At 38.2% G+C, this 18,113-nt stretch overlaps 1 protein-coding gene across 4 annotated transcripts in view; it reads right to left on the bottom strand.

Moving 5' to 3' along the window:
* wwp2 (WW domain containing E3 ubiquitin protein ligase 2) overlaps positions 1 to 18,113 on the bottom strand; it is a 185,902-nt gene that overhangs the window by 112,493 nt on the left and 55,296 nt on the right. For all 4 annotated transcript variants that reach the window (XM_069901300.1, XM_069901298.1, XM_069901299.1 and 1 more), the window contains one exon: positions 2,906 to 2,999. In XM_069901300.1, coding sequence (XP_069757401.1) covers positions 2,906 to 2,999 — 94 coding nt within the window. The remainder of the gene's footprint in view (positions 1 to 2,905; positions 3,000 to 18,113) is intronic.

Below are 18,113 nucleotides of genomic sequence, written 5' to 3'. Positions count from 1 at the left end.
GTGAGAGCAAGAAAAATCTACACAAAATTTGGTTCTTATCTCCTCACAGACTTATACATCATACATTTCCAATAGGGGACAAGAATAAACCTCAAGAATACCTGACTATAGATAGCATTTCACACTGTCATACCAAAATGTTTCACAGCTAATGAAACAACTATTTTGATCTGGGGAAGTCAAATTTGTCCTCTACAAGCTATACGAACAGAAATGTTAGTGACCAAATACTCTTTTTTTAGCATTAGGTAAAGAATAAATGTTGATCGGGCATCATGAAATTTAATTTGCTCCTCTTTGAACATACCACAGGATATTTTACAGAAAGCTAATCCAAAACCAATCATACACATTCACAAGGGAAAAACAGGATGGCACTTGAAGCCTAATAATTTTAGTGCTTGTGTTTTGAAAACTAATGTGTTTGAGGTCAACAAGGGAAGATGGAGCAAGAGAGAGGGCCATTAATTCCACCCAAATATTATAATTTTCAACCAATACGAAGCTCAATGCAAGATTATGCAAGAATGCATATGGTATATCATAATAACAGCTTTCACAATGCAGTAATTCAGTTACTGAACTGCCAGCCAGCATCTGGTTCATTATTCCATAGACATGAGTTTGAATGTACCAAGGTATTTTGGAACTTAGATTAAAATAATTAAATGAAAGAAAAATTACTCTCTTCAGTAACAACCACTGGATTATTGTTTTAAAAAAGACTCACTAATGTCTTTCAGGGAAGGAAATCTACCATCCTTCCCAATACAGTCTTTATGAGATTAGAGATCCACCAATGTAACTATCTTTTTTTTAAAGATGTAAAACCTAATGTTCTGCCCCAGATAAAGAACTAATTTTTGTCAAAAATTTCCTTGTCAATATCGACTAAAAGAGAAAATAAAATGCCAGTAGTCTCAGCAAAATCTACAAAGCTATCATAGTTCTCTGTAAAAATCTTTCCCTCTGTATCATCAAGATTACAGCTCTGTCTGGATCTGGTATACAGAATTTCCTCATTTTTCCTTTTTGAAAACATTACAGCAAGTAAAAAATATTCAGATAAAACACATTATGGTCTCCTGTAATATAGCTTTTTCTAGGCTAGCATACACTCTCGCAGCTGCACTCTAAATTGAAGAGTTACAAAATCTCAGAGAAAAACCATGCTGATCAAATTTATTGAGATTATTGACAGCAGGAATATTACATTCAAATGTTAAAATACCGTATTCATTTTTATTCTAATCTGGTGAATCACAGTGCCTTTATCCCTCTAATCTATAATTTATTGTTTTTACATGCCTGCTTCATGTCAGCTGAATCACTAATGAAAGCACAAACAGCTACTTGTCACAAAGATGATTCCACATACCTCCATTAACACCATTGCAATAATCTCATGTAATTAAGATCCAGTTTCATTTTAATTTCAGATGTGGTTTATTTGATTGCTTTCTTCTGAGTCAGAAGGTTCAGGTCCATCCCACACCAATGTCACTCCAAATGTAGTGCTAAGAGAGCCACATCTCAGCTAATATGGATATCATCATCTTCAGTGCACCAGCACAGCTTTAGACCAACTGAGGAAAAGAGTGCTCGAAGATCAAGATTGCAAAATCAGTATACTGGGCAGCAGTGATCCCTGCCATTCTATATACTTCTGAGAATTGAACTACTTTCAGCAAGCAGTTCAAAGCACTGGAGAGATGCCACAATCACAAAATTCTCCAAATAAGCATGCTCTCCCAGATTAATAATGCAACATTGAGGCTCTAATTACTATCAGTAAGCTCCACTGGGTAGCTATGCCTTTCCTATGTCCAATGTCAGACTCCAAAAATAACCATAATATCTCGGTATGAAAAGAAACTAAGTGGAAAGAGAATAGTTTACAGTATTTTTGACTTGATAATCATCTTCTCACAGATTTGAATCTTACAGCTAAAATGCCACATCAGTACGGCAATCAACTGCTGCAAAATGTAAACAATGCCGTCTAATGACACAATTACAATCACAAATGCCTTGTGAAGCCAATATATCTTGATCACAATCTTAAACCAATTGATATAAAGTTCATTCTCACACAAAATGCAGAAGGATAAGTATTTCTCTAGGTCCATAATTGTTAATTTCATACATTTACAAGCATCTAATCAAATTATAAAATATTATAGAAGTAAATCTACTTTAGAAAATGAAGTTATTTCTAGAAAATATAAGTAAATCATGGTAGAAACCGTGGTTGAAGTAAAAACACAAAATGCTGGAGAAGCTCAGCAGGTCAAACAGTGTCCTTTACGTAGCAGAGGTAAAGGTACAGAACCGACGTTTCGGGGTTGAGTTCTTCATCAAGGTATGAGAGAACAAAAGATACTGGGAGGAGGGGGGAGATGAAGGCAGGAGATTATAGGTGGAGAAAGGAGGGAAGGGACAGCAGTGATCGGGGAGGAGGGATGGCTGGGCAGTAAGAGGGAAGGGAGGGGAGAACTGGAAAACTATTATCTAGAAAAAAAAACATCAACCAAGGCGCAAAGGAGATGGAAGACAGAAGTGTACATTTACTTCAAGATTCCATTATCAATTTTTTTAAAAATCTGAACTTAACAGTAAAGCTTGTGCAGCATGTTAAGTTATGAAATGTCCTTTGTCATGACAGTACTCTCTTGTCTTATCCCTGTAATTCTTCAATAATTACATGCACCATTCTGTCAAACCCAACCTTAAACAATTATTTATTCCACTTAATTTGTCAGAAGCATAATTAATTTGTATAAATTACCAACTCATTATATATATTTGATAAACAAAACATACTTTAATATGTATAATCTTAACAGGTGGCCACTGAGGAAAGCTCTGAGAAGAGGGAAAAAAACATAACTTTTAAGTCTCTTACCGCACTCTGTCTGGAGAATCACTGGTACATGACAGTGAAGATTTTGAATCATTGTCTTCATATGTGCTCTGATTTGTACTATTCTTCTGGAATTCTGTAGAAAAAGAAATATCAGAAGGTTAAAATGAGCAGAAATAATAAGCAGTTGATCATAATCTTGGCAAGGAGAATGCCTTCTCAGCTCACAAGCCACAGCTTGGAATAAACTACTACTTCCAACTGGCTCTGAACTAATTCAGGTCCATTTAGTTTAATATATGCAAATCTTTTCGATTTTTAAAGAAATGCATGGATGCAAAAAAAATCTCAATTCTCTTACTTCAATGCATATCCTACTTATACCCTTGAGGGGGCTGCTTAAAAACACACCAGCTTATAATCTCCTGAATAAGCATTCTGACCAGGTTTAGTCCATCAAATATCACAGATGGAGCCATTATAATATAAACTACTGTTTAAATTGTTGTTGGATTGACGTATTTCACAAGTCACTGCTGTCGATGCAAACAGCTAAGAGTAATTCAGACATTTTCCATAGGATAAGTTTCTCATGCATGGGGAAGTGTCCTAACAGTATAGAAAAACATGCACATCTCATTTTCAAAATGTGTAAGTTTTAATCTAAAAGACTAGTGTTATTATCAACTATTCCACCATCAACAATTTATGATTCCTGCAACTCATGACATACTAAATAAATACAAAATATTACCAAAAATCAGAGTGATTAAGAACAATATTATTTAAACAAAGCATTGCAAGCAAAGACATGATCAATTAAAATAAATTTGTGTCAAACAAAATACTCGCAAAAAATATTTTATACTTGGGAGCAAATAGAAAAAATAAATTAAGACATTCCATCCCCAATAACACCAAAATTTGAATAATTCACAACCTTACTGACGAGATTACATTACTTTCAATAACAACCATTAGGTTATTACTTTGAAAGAATCCACAGTTCTGCGGGGAATAACTTTTCTTAGTATCCCGCCTGACGGTGAGGTTCCAGTTACAAACACAAGGACACTTTGGAGCACATCATGATTGAGATAAAATAATACAAATATTTGTGAGGAAACTGTTGCTGGGCCGACTATGGAAATCAGTTGCAGACTTATATTAATGGCTCTGGTTTCTCTTCTGTCAAAAGTTATTTCTGCACGCCACCATGGCAGAGAAAGCTGAGAACATATACTCTACAAAATGAAGTCAACTTAATGCCAGTTTTTTTTTTCCCAGTAGTGGAATGGGAAAAGTATTCTTTGAAAAATAAAAAATAGTACTATGATGTAAATCGAAAAGCCTGCTATCACTAACAGTGTTGTATGCAGACACTTGAGAAAAGACTCAGACAATTTTTCTTGTTCTTCCATTGAATTTAATTTGATCAATGAAAAATCTTGTTTTTCTCAGAATCTAAAATTGGTTGTTCTAGATACACCAAAGAAGTAAGTTTTTTTCTTTTAAAAATATTTTTATTGAGTTTAACAAAAACTCTTTACACAAGGTAAATTAATGATAACATAAATCAAATCATAATCATATATCAATTGTAAAATAGAAGCAGAACCATAATTATTACATAACTTATTTCATTCAGGACATCAAATTCTATAATTATAATAATTACACAATTAAATCATAACTCATACCATGTCCAAAAATAATATCGAATACAAAAATTATACAAATAATACATGTAAAATTCCCTTATATTTTATACTTCTCTGTTGATTATATGATCCGTAATCTGCAGTTAAACCCCCCCTAACTTATTTGTTTTAATAATAAAGAAAACTTTTTTATCCTACTAATCTACCCCCTCCCTGTATATATTGTAAATATGAATCTCATAATGGCCCTCAGACACCAGACAGGGAATCCCAGAGCATCCACATCACTTAAAAATCCTCAGATTATGATAAAAATCCATAAAAAGACCCCACATCGTATCAAATTCAGACTTTGTATCTTTAATAATATATTTAATATTTTCCAAACTTAAATAAGATGATATCATTTAACCATTGAATGTGAGTAGGTGAAACATTGTCTTTCTACTTCATCAAAATTTTTTGTCTGGCTATCAATGAAGCAAAAGCTAGGTTCTCTTCTGGGTTGAAGACAGAGATATATCCTCTTCTAGAGAAAAAACAAATAATCAAAGGGCATGGTTCCAATTTAGTCTTAAGAATCATTGATTAAGTTTAGAAAATACCTTTACAAAAATGTTCTAAGTTTGGACGCTTCCAAAACATATGAATCAATGAAGTTTAAAAATTTTACACTTATCACATAATGGATCCATCGCAGGATAAAAATGAGATAATTTAACTGTAGACATATATATACACACACACACACACACACACACACACACACACACACACACACACACACACACACACACACACACACACACACACACACACACAACACACACACACACACACGCACACAAATATATATATATATATTTATATACTGAGCCGGACCTTAAATTGAAACAAACTATATCATGCACAAAATGAAGACTCGTTGATCAAATTAAGAGTTGTGTCCCAATCCTCATCCAAGAATGCTTTATTCAAATCATGCTCCCAATCGTTTTTTATTCTGGCCATTGAGGCCATTCTTAAATCCATTAAATTATTATAAATATTTGATATTTATCCTCCATGGGAAAATTGCAAATCAAAAAATACATCAAGAATATTTGCTTCAGAAACAAAAAAGTAATTTTAATGTGCTTTAAAAGCTTTACTTGCTCAAGGAAAAATTGAAAATGCTGAAAATACTCGATAGCTCATACAGCATCAATGAAGAGAGATAATGTTTCAGGTTATTAACTTTTTATTGATTTTGATGCTCACTTTAAGCTTTATAAAGCTTCAAATAAAAATTTCTTTTTTAGCATAGCTTTACAAATAAACTGTTTCTTTCTGCAGTTTTAAACACAGGCTCTTGTTTTATCAAAACTAACTTTAACATAGAGCTACCCAACTTTTAAATTTTTCATTCACTTTGGTTTTTCCATAATCTTACAAAATAGAAATCAGCCTTCATCAGAATATATAAACCTGAAACACTTGATCTCAAAATGGGCTCTAATTTTTAAAAGACATTGCATTAGGGATTTTACTGGGTTTTAAAATTATGATGAAAATAAATAAACTAAAACTTACATAAATTGATTAATTGAGAGTCATGGGGAAACTTTAAAATCTTTATTTTTAGGATATTGGCCCAATTTTAATAGAACTTTCAAATCAAACCAAACATAAGAGCTCTTACAAGGTTGGCATCCTTACAAGGAACAAAATGGGAAAAGGTAGAATTCAGGTTGCTGTGAGAGTCATTAAGTTTGTAAGAAATATGTCTGGATAATAAGTCCTCTGAGAGGTGACAGAGCGGTCAAAGAAGGGGCGAGAGGTGCCAGAAACAGTCCAGATAAATTTAAGGGCCAGGTGGAAATAGTTAAATTCTGCTCAGGTTTCGGAGGTAGCACTAATCCAGTTGTCAATATAGCGGATGAAGAAATGGTGAGTGGTACCCAAGTATGATAGTTCTATATACTGACAAAAAGGCAGATACAGCCCGGATCCATGCATGTACCTCTGGCGACACCCTGGATCTGCAGAATATGGGAGAAGTCAAAGAAGAAGTGTTTGAGGGGGCGGTCAATTTCCAAGTGGAGGAGAGTTTTAGTTGAGAGGGACTGAACAGCTCTGCATTCAAGAAAGAAGTGGAGGGCCCTGAAGCTTTCCTGATGGAACGGTTAGTGTAGCGGTCAGCGCCAGCAATCAGGACCAGACTTGGGTTCGAATCCAACGCAGTCTGCAAGGAGTTTGTACATTCTTCCCATGTCTCTTTGGCTTTTCTCTGGATGCTCGTTTCCTCCCATTGTTCAAAACATACCGGGGGGTGTAGGTTAATGGGGTGTAAATTGGACGGCACTGTGCTAAATTTAATTTAAAAAATTATAATTTGATGGGAAATGGATGTGAAAAAGGAATTGAATATCTATGATGAAGGTAAAAGGAGGTGGAGGCTGGAGAATCAGAATTCTTCAATGAGTGGAGAGAGTGAGCAGTGTCCTGGATGTAGGTGGGAAAGAACAAGATACTGTAGTGTAAATATATGAGGACACAAATTTAATTGGCAGAAACGGGCAGAAACAATGAGTCTGCTAGTGCAGTTCTGTTTGAGAATTTTGGGTAGGAGGTAGATAATTTTGGGCAGTGTCGGATTGGGGAACCATCAGGTTGGAGATGATGGCGGGAAGTTTCCCTGAGTGATAAAGTCCATCATAGCCTAGGAGGTATGTTCTGATTATGATTGGGCTGCCTGTATACTCTCAGCTCACAGCCTTTAGCCTGCTCAGCCCAATCACTTTGCTCATTTGGAATTCATGAATACAATCTTTAAACCTATTCTGTAATCTCAATTAAATTGTGACTGGATATCATGTATTGCCTTTGTTCCACATCTCATTGCAGTGTGATTTGTAGCTTAAAATGGCACCTTACAGCGGCGACTCTTTTTGAGCAGCTCTGACAGGAATGATCAAATATTTCCATTCAGAACTTTTAAAAAAAAATCGAACAAAAAATGAGAATCACAAAATCAAACTTACCCGTCAACATGAGCATCCTAAGATTGCTAGCAGACTTGGAATCAGCAGAATTGGCAGTCTCCGTAAAGTACAACATTAACACCATGGGAGTTTTAAACAGCCAGCAATTGAGCTATTTAAACTTTGTGGGAGACACAGATAGCAGACGCTCAGCCCATTTGAACATCACAGAGGATTTAAAGGGACAGCGTATCGACCATTTAAACATCACAGGAGCTACCAGAAGCAGACCCACGGGCCAGGTAAAGAAGACCTGACTACATGGACGCAGAGTTGGGGGGGGAGGGGGTAGAGCTATAGGTTAAGCTGAGACACCGGAACCTGAGGCTTCCACTCCTGGACTACAGTCCTTGGAGAACAAACTTAATGAACTCCAAGCCAGACTTCAACATCAGAGAGACATCAGGGAGTGCTGCGTGATGTGCTTTACAGAAACATAGCTAAACACGTTGCTGCAGCCGAAGGGCTACACCCTCCAACATGCTGTCTTAACACCAACGTCTGGAAAAACCAAGGGAGGTGGCTTTTGTGTCAACATCAATTCACCATGGTGCACAGAAATGATGGTCATGTCCCAGACCTGCTCCCCCCCCCAACCTGGAACACCTGGCTATCAAGTCTCGCCCATTCTACCTGCCGAGGTAGATAGTTCACAGTGTCATCCTGGTTGCAGTGGACATCTGCCCCAGGCTAATGTCAGGCTGGCACTGGAGGGTTTGAGCACTGTGATAACAAGCCATGAGACACCACATCCTGATGCCTTCCCGATCATTGTGGGAGACATCAATCAGGCCAACCTGAAGAAGTCTCTGACAAGCTACCATTAACACGTCACATGCGACACCAGGGGAACCAACACACTCAACCACTGCTACAACACTATGAAGAACGTATACTGAACTATACCATGACTGCATTTCGGTAAGTCTGATCACCTGGCTGTACTTCTACTCCCGGCGTACAAGCAGAGACTGAGACAGAGTCCTGAAAATGTCGAAAGTATGGTCAAGAGAGGTGGAGGAGCATCTGCAGGACTACTTTGAATTGATGGACTGGAACATATCCAAGAACTAATCCATAGGCTTGAATGAAAATGGAATAGGTGTCACCAAATTCATCAAGACCTGCGCAGATGAGTGTGTGCCCAAGCGCATATGAGTGTTCCCCAACCAGAAGCCCTGGATAAATCAGAGAATTTGCAACCTGCTGAGAAGAACAATGGCGTTTAAGGCCGGAGATCGGGATCTTTACGAGAAGTCCAGGTACCACCTGCAGAAGACTATTTCTGAGGCAAATTGGCAATTCCAGAAGAAGCTAGAGGCAGAGGCAGATGCATGCCAGCTATGTCAGCCTTACAGCCTACAAAGCGAGAGCGATGCTTCATTACCCGATGAGCTGAACGCATTCCATGTCCGCTTTGAGAAGAAGAACAAAACAGTGCCTACTAGAATCCATGAAAAGGCTGAGGACCCTGTGATATTTATCTCTGAGTTTAATGTCAGAACATCATTCAAGAGGGTGAGCTCTCACAAGACGTCAAAGTACCTGGCAGGGTACTGAAAATTTGCACCAAACAATTAGCTGGAGTGTTCACGGACATTTTCCACCTCTCATTGTTGCAGCTGGAGGTTCCCACCTGCTTTGAAAGGGCATCAATCATCCCAATACACAAGAAGAGTAGTGTGAGCTGTCTCAACAACTACTGCTCAGTTGCTCTAACTTCTATTGTGATTAAATGCTTTGAGAGGTTGGTCGCGGCCAGAATTAACATTTATCTAAGCAAAGGTCTGGACCCACTGCAATGTGTCGAACTCACAATCACTCTAAAGCAGATGGAATATCGCTGGCTCTATATTCAACTCTGGATCACCTTGAAAACAACAACTTATACATACAGCTGCTCTTCATTGACTACAGCTCAGCCTTCAACATTATTATTCCCTCAGTGCTGGTCAAGGTGCTCCAAATTCTAGGGCTCTGTACTAATAATTATATTCTGCTTTGAATGTAGAAAATATGAGGATGCATGTTATAGCAACTATGACTTTGAGCCATGTTCAAAGAGAAGCAAATGGGGAAGAATCAAGATAAGAAAAGATTACAAAGAGGATTGGTAAAAGATTTAAAGAGTGAAATTGAGACAGGCAAAAGCACAACTGTGGGAATGGTTCAGATTTGAATATACTGTTCAGAACACAAGGACATTAATAAAAGTGGATTGGAGAATGACACAACAAATATATTTAAATATTAGATTAAGAATTTTTAATTAGTCTGATGAAACAACTGGAACTAGCATACGTCTAAAGGGCAAGGAAGAACTTGCTATAGTAATACGAACCAGACAGCACAATTAGAACGAGCTGCAGATTTCAGAGGATTCAAGATCAACAAAAGGATCAATCACTAATGAAGGAATTCACTATTTCTGTTACAGAAATGGAAGAAGCTGATATTTGCATTGGAGGATAACAGGTTAGAAGCTCCTGCTTAGCAATGAAGTCAAGTCAAGTCAGTTTATTGTCATCTGATTGTTCAAGTACAACCCAATGACAGTGTTCTCCAGTGATTGGTGCAAACAATGCAGACACACAACCAGACATAACACACATATACACAAACAATACAAATGTAGGACAAGTGTTTCATCACTACAAATAAATAAATAAATATTGCTTTGAACATATGAGAGTCTCAAATGATCAGTGTGAGCAGTTCCTTTGGTCATTCAGCATTTTCACTGTCCATGGGAAGAAACTGTTCCTCTGCCTAGTGGCGCTGGCTCTGATACTCCTGTATTTCTGTTCCGAAGGGAGCAGCTGAAAGATGCTGTCTGTGGGGTGGAAAGGGGTCCTCAATAATTTTGTATGCCCTCTTCACACAATGATCCCAGTAGATCATGTCAATGGAGGGGAGGGAAACTTCCATGATCCTTTCTGCCACTATTATAGCCCTGTGCATTGACCCCCGATCTATTTCTCTGCAGCAACCGTACCACACTGTGATGCAGCCAGCCAGGACATTCTCAGTTGATCTCTTATAGAAGGTTGGCATAATGGTGGCTGGAGGTCTTGCCTGCGTCAGTCTTCTCAGAAAGTGCAGTCGCTGTTGCACCTTACCAACAAGTAAGGAGATTTTGCATGTCCATTTAAGTGAACTCCAAGAAACATGGTGGTCTCCACTCTCTCTACTACAGAGTGTGGTCATTCCTGGACCTCCTGAAGTCCTTTGTCTTGTCCACATTGAAACTCAGGTAGTTACTCTTACACCATTTCATGAGATTATCCACTTCTACTCTGCAGTGCAACTGATTGTTGTTGTTGATAAAGCCAACTACTGTTGTGATTTTTGAATACTTGATGTTGGAGCTGGATCTAGAGATGCAGTCATGGGCCAGTAGCATGAACAGGAGTGGGATGAGCACACAGCCTTGAGGTGTGCCAGTGCTCACCATATTGGTGCTCCATGTTCTGCTACCAACCCAGACTTATTTACATTAATAAGTCCAAGATCCAGTTACAGAGAGGGATGTTGAATCCAAGCAAGGACAGTTTCTCCAGTAGTCTCTGGGGAATAATTATATTAAACGCCAAGCTGAAGTCGATGAACAGCAGCCTGACATATGAGGCATCGTTCTCCAGGTGGGACCGGATGGAGTAAAACGACAAGCCTATAGCATCATCTGTGGAATGGTTTCTTCTACAGGCAAATTTAAATAGGTCCAACTTCTCTGAGAGGAGTGCCTTGATGCATTGCATCACCAGATACTCTAAGCATTTCATAATGGTGGAGGTCATTAAGGCCTGTTATTGTCATCCTCTTGGGTATCCGGATGATGGTAGCTGTTTTCAACCCTACAGGAATGATGGACTGTGTAGTGAGGTGTTGAAGATGGCAGTGAAGACCTGTCAATTGGTTTGCACAGTCTTTCACCCCAATCAGATCTGTTGTCTAGTCCTGCTGGCTTGTGTGGGTTCGCCTTGGATAGGGTTCTTCTCACCTCAGCAGGGGGTTCTTTCATCAGTGAATCATGGAACTTTCTTTGGTATTATCCTGTTCTTCTCATCAAACCATGCATAGAAGAGGTCAGTTTGTTCAGAAGGGAGGCGTAATTGTCCTTAACTTGCAAAGCTGACTTGTGATCCATTATAATCTTGATCCCTCACCACATTCACCTTGTGTCACCAGTGTCACATATCTGTCTGTGGATCTTCTGTGCATACCTCTGCTTTGCCTTCCGGATTGCATAGGAGTGTTCAGCCCTGGCTGTTCTTAGTGCCATCCTATCCCCTGTCCTGAAGGCAGCATCATGAGCTCTGAAAAGGACCTGAACCTTTGCATCCAACCATGGTCTCTGGTTAGCCCTGGTTGTGAATTATACATAAATCATATAATACATACAGTTTCAGCAGACAAGGAACTATCAGAGATCAACTAAAATGGACTTCCGGTCGGTTGCAGTGTATCAGCAGCAGTCAGATGCTCCTGCCTACTTGGTTCTTTGTTTTACAGCCAACGTGTTTCATATTATACGCCTTTCAAATCTTTTATCTATACTTGCCTTAAAATGGCTACATGAAGTAGTAAATCAAGGAAGAAAGAAGTGCCATCTAATCTGATTACGTAAGGCTATTTCTGAGCTACTGTATGAGCACAGACAGTTGTTAGACGATGATTTTAAAGTTATCTTCAATCAGATTGACAAGGTCTGGAAATTAACCGAGGAACACGGTGAACGGCGAAAGTCATTGACCTAGAAAGCAGGAGCAGACATATTCTGATCTTGGCTGAATCTTCCAAAAGAGGGCAACTTACAAAATTCTTTTGGAGTTGCTGTGTGTGGTTTTTGGGAAGGAGGTACTCCCACCTCAGCCAGAGTTTGATAGAGTTCACTGCTCATTAATATCTAAGCCGGCTCCGGGCAGAGTCATTCTCCAGCTGCATAAAGGATTCTCAAATTCATGAAACTCGTTAAAGAGGGAAACTCGAATATCGCAGCCACCAGATCTGAAACGTAGAGGATTACCTCTCCTGAAGTTTTGAAGCAGCGTGCCGAATAAAGAGAAGTCATGTCGGAGTTGTACAAACGTGGTTCCAAGCCTTCCCTGCTTTATCCCATGCGTCTCCGTGTTACTCTTCCCAATGGACATAAGAAGTGGTTGCACCCGATTGATGAGGCTCGGAATTACTGAGATGGTCTTCCCTACTACATCATGCCCAGTGTGAATTTCTACTTGGTGACTGAAGCTGATTGACTATTATTACTTTTAAAGTTTCTAACATTTCTTGTATAGTATTTGTTTGGCAAGGACTGGTTGGCATACTTTGCTTTGGCAAGTTTATAGTGTAATAAACCCACTTGGCTTGTAGTCATTTAAGTATTTTTCTTTGTATTAAATTAATTGAGCTATTAAATTTGTACAATAAGAATACTGAGAATTATACATTTATTTCTCTCTCAGTAATAATAGTTCAAGTTTATACTTTATTATGTACTTCAAAACTGCATGAGAAATTATTTAAAAATATATATTTTTTAATATGGTTGTAGTCTTAACAGAATCATGTATCATTTGAAAGTACTGAATAATTAGAATTAATAAGAATGGAGCTAGAGATAATATGTCCAGCAGGAAGATTTGTTTGGGTGGAAAATTATTGTTTTGAAGAGCTTGCTGTTGGCATCTTTAGCAGATGTTTAGCTTTGGGGTTGGAGGGAGGGGGGGGTGGAAGGGTGGGGGGTTGTTTTCTCAAGGTTGTTATGGCTTTAGGAGTATGTACAAGTTTGACCATGTGAAGTTTATCATTAATTAATTACTAGTTTCAAATTTTTGCCTCAAGGCTGATATCTGGATTTTGGATATTATTTGTGCGAATCAACTGACATATGGATAATTTTATTAATTTCCTGAGTTGAAACGAGAGAGGTTTGAACCATCTGGTTAAGAGAAGAAAACTGTTTTCAAAAGTCACAATTGTATTCTTACAAGAAACACATATTTGTAGTTGTGATCATTCTTATCTCATGATGAGGTGGAGGGGGTAGCATTTTCATTCTTCCTTTCAGGCTAAAGCCAGGGTGGAAGGAGGTCTCAATTTTTATTGATCAAAATATTCCTTTTGTTCATCATAGTGTCATATAAGATACAAATGGTCACTGTATCAATATTTCAGGGAAATTGTTTAATGGTAGTTTTTGCTAATGTTTTTGCCCCTAATGTAGATGATGCCGCTTTAGTTGCCCATTCAGAGCCAGCTCTTCAGCGCTTGACGTCCTGCTTTGCGGAAACTGCCAAAATGTTTGGCCTGGAAGTCAGCCTGAAGAAAACTGAGGTCCTCCATCAGCCAGCTCCCCACCATGACTACCAGCCCCCCCACATCTCCATCGGGCACACAAAACTCAAAACGGTCAACCAGTTTACCTATCTCGGCTGCACCATTTCATCAGATGCAAGGATCGACAATGAGATAGACAACAGACTCGCCAAGGCAAATAGCGCCTTTGGAAGACTACACAAAAGAGTCTGGAAAAACAACCAACTGAAAAACCTCACAAAGATAAGCGTATACAGAGCCGTTGTCATACCCACACTCCTGTTCGGCTCCGAATCATGGGTCCTCTACCGGCACCACCTACGGCTCCTAGAACGCTTCCACCAGCGTTGTCTCCGCTCCATCCTCAACATCCATTGGAGCGCTCACACCCCTAACGTCGAGGTACTCGAGATGGCAGAGGTCGACAGCATCGAGTCCACGCTGCTGAAGATCCAGCTGCGCTGGATGGGTCACGTCTCCAGAATGGAGGACCATCGCCTTCCCAAGATCGTATTATATGGCGAGCTCTCCACTGGCCACCGTGACAGAGGTGCACCAAAGAAAAGGTAAAAGGACTGCCTAAAGAAATCTCTTGGTGCCTGCCACATTGACCACCGCCAGTGGGCTGATAACGCCTCAAACCGTGCATCTTGGCGCCTCACAGTTTGGCGGGCAGCAGCCTCCTTTGAAGAAGACCGCAGAGCCCACCTCACTGACAAAAGGCAAAGGAGGAAAAACCCAACACCCAACCCCAACCAACCAATTTTCCCTTGCAACCGCTGCAATCGTGTCTGCCTGTCCCGCATCGGACTGGTCAGCCACAAACGAGCCTGCAGCTGACGTGGACTTTTTTACCCCCTCCATAAATCTTCGTCCGCGAAGCCAAGCCAAAGAAAGATGATGTGGGGTTTTTTGGATTTTTTCTTTCTTCCATACCAGACTTGAGTTTATACTATCTGGTACTTGGTGGGGATTTTAATTGTTGATTAGACCCTGCTTTGGATCATTTATCTCCTATCCCTGCAACAATGAGTAAATCTGTCTCATTAATTAATTAAAAAAAAATCAAATTATGTTTTTCTGATGTCTGGCATTTTCTTTATCTAAATAGGAGAGAGTATTCTTTCTTTTCACACATTCATCACACTTTTTTGTGAATTGATTATTTTCTTATTGATAATCAACTGATCCCACTGACTCGCTTTTGTAATTATCAGAGTAGGGTAATATCAGATCATGCCCCTGTTGTATTATCTTTGACCCTTCCTGGTCTCCCTCAAATAAAAAGACACTGACATTTCATTTCGACTTTACTATCAGATAATGACTTTATGAAATTTATGGAGCAGATAGTTAGAAACTCCTAGTTTAATTGTTTGGGATGCTTTGAAAGCTTTTCTCAGGGCAAATTATTTCTTACACCGTGAATATAAAAACAAAGGGCAATAAAGTAAGATTAGAATTAGTTAATCAATTAAACAAATAGATCAACAATAGCTCATTAAAAATCCTGAATTATATTTAAGGCAAGTTGAACTTCAAATTAAATTTGATCTCCTTTCAATGTATCTGATTGAATGCCAATTTTTGATGAGTAACAGTCAGTTTTATATTCACAGTGACAAATCTGGTAAGATTTTAGTTAATCAGTTGAGAGGTTTTGAAGCCAAGTGACAAATTACAGATTTGAATGGATGATGGTAAAATTACTACAGATTACTATGAGATAAATGATACATTGAGGAAATTTTATTCCCAACTTTATACTTCTGAATTCACAAATGATAGCAGTTCGATGAAGAGTTTCCTGGATTGCTTAATCACTTTCTTCGGATAACCAAACAAGATTAGATGAGCCAATATTGTATGAGGAAATAGCTGCTGTTACTCCTTCTTTGCATTCTTGAAAATCTCCTAGACCCAGTGGAGTTTCTTTAAATCATTTTCTCAATTGCTTTCACTTCAATTTAGTTCAGTGTTATCTGATTCATTTAAGTAGAGTAATCTCCCAGCATCATTTAATGAAGTGTGTATATCAGACAGGTTTTACTAAAAAACTGTTAACTCTAAAAAACTGTTACTCTTATTTAATATACATCACTTATTGCATATTTTGTACTTACCTTCCAGTGTGGTTCCTGAATGTGTTCTTTCATTAGATGCAGAGAAAGTGTTTGATTGGGTGGAGTGCATGTATTTATTTACAATCTCAGAAAAATACAATTTTGGACCATGTTTTATTACATGGATTAAATTACTGTATTTATGCCCTATGGCTTCAATTCTCACTAACTTTCAACAGTCACAACTTTTCAATCTCCAAGGGGGTCCTCTAACTCCATTACTTTTTGAGATGGGCATAGATTGCCCATCTCAAAATGATTGCATTTGAGAATGGAAGGATATTTCAGGGATTTGTAGGAAGGGAATTTAACATAAAGTTTCCCTTTATGTGGATGATCTCCTGCTTTTCTCATCAAGCTCAGATGGCTCCTTACCTCCATGCTGTCATTACTTTCCCAATTTAGTCAGTTTTCAAGATATGGATTAAACCTGCATAAAAGTTCACTTTTCCCTTTGAATGTACCTGCATCAGTGTACACTAATCTTCCTTTTAAGATCATGGAAAATCAATTTACATCCTGGTTTTACAATTACAAAGAATCATAAGTCTCTTTTTAAAGAAAATGTCCTTACTTTATTAAAGCATGTGAAACAGTCTATATCTCTGGTTGGTCGTATTCATTCTATCAAAATTAATATCTTACCTAATTTTTTTTTAAAATATTTTATTTATAGTTGTTCCACATAAACTCCAACAATTCTCAATATCATTCTCAATGATATCCACATTAATTACATTTTGTATTTTTTAATCCTTATAGTCTTCTCATGGAGTTTGCATTTTTTTTATCCCCTTCCACCCCCACCCCACTTCCCCCCGACGTTAAACATTTAACACAAAACTAATTATACTTACACACAATGACCAATTGGGGATTTATGGGTTTGTCATGTTATGGCAGCCAGCACAAAGCTGCCTTCCTTTTTCCGCAGCTTTCCCTGGCTAGAATAGGATGGACCCCCTCCATTCCCTCACCAATGGAGGTGCGAATTGGAAGGGCTAGGCAGGGCGGCGAGGCACAGTGGTTCACACTACACCGGTGCTCCAATGTAGTTCAAATAGAGCTGCCACACCTTCAAGAAAGTAGTATATTGTTTCCTTAGGTTGAGGGTAAATTTTTCTAGGGGAACACAGCTCTGCATTTCTGTGTTCCAACATTCAATGTTCAAGTCGGAGTTGGACTTCCAGGCAACTGCTATTAACTTCCTGGCTACCACCAAGGCGATCTTGACAAATTGAATTTGAAATATGAGATAGCTTCATTGTAAGTCTTACACCTAAATTTTTATATCTTTTTCAATCTATACCAATTTTCATTCCAAAATTGGTTTTTGATTCACTTGATCCGGTTATATCGTCTTATATATGGAAGGGTAAGTGCCCTTGTCTAAATAAAGTCCATCTTCAATAACCTAAAAAGAATAGAGGCATGGCACTACCTAATTTCAGATTTTATTATTGGGGCGGTCAATACATGTAACCTTATGTTCTTGTTACATTTTCATAACCAAGTGGACCGTCCATTATGGGTAGCAATGGAGCTGAATTCTGCTAAACACTTTTCCATTTCAGCACTTCTTGGATCCTCACTTCCCTTCTCTTTAAATAAATCAATTGACAATCCTGTTGTCACACACTGTGAGAGTATGGGTGCAGTTCAGAAAACACTTTGGACTTCATGGTTTTTCTCTCTCAAATCCTATTTTATCCAATCATCTTTTTCGACCTTCTTTGCATGAATGGCACAGATTGGGTATTGAAGTTTTCAAAGATTTTTAATTGATAACAGTTTTTCATCATTTGAACAGTTCTCTGAAAAGTTCAATTTACCAAATACTCATTTTTTCAGATATTTGCAAATCAGGCATTTTCTTCGATCTCAGATACCTGATTTCCCTGGGAAACCTAATGCAAACATTGTTGATATATTTTTTAGTTTACAACTTTCTCGCGAAGGTTAACTATCCATTATCTATGGTAAGTTGGTGGGTTTGATATATGTCCCTCTAGTTAAAATTAAAAATGTCTAGAGCCCGGGTCTAAAGTTAAATGATCTCATATCTATTCAGATATAAATTTTTGTTGTGATAAGAGAGGTTTCTTTAATCCATAGGTTCTGGAGGTGT

The sequence above is a fragment of the Narcine bancroftii genome, chromosome 10 (assembly GCF_036971445.1).
Source record: "Narcine bancroftii isolate sNarBan1 chromosome 10, sNarBan1.hap1, whole genome shotgun sequence".
Taxonomy (NCBI): Eukaryota; Metazoa; Chordata; class Chondrichthyes; order Torpediniformes; family Narcinidae; genus Narcine; species Narcine bancroftii.
The sequence above is the reverse complement of the archived record's forward strand: the minus strand, read 5'-3'. Positions and strand labels throughout refer to the sequence as shown.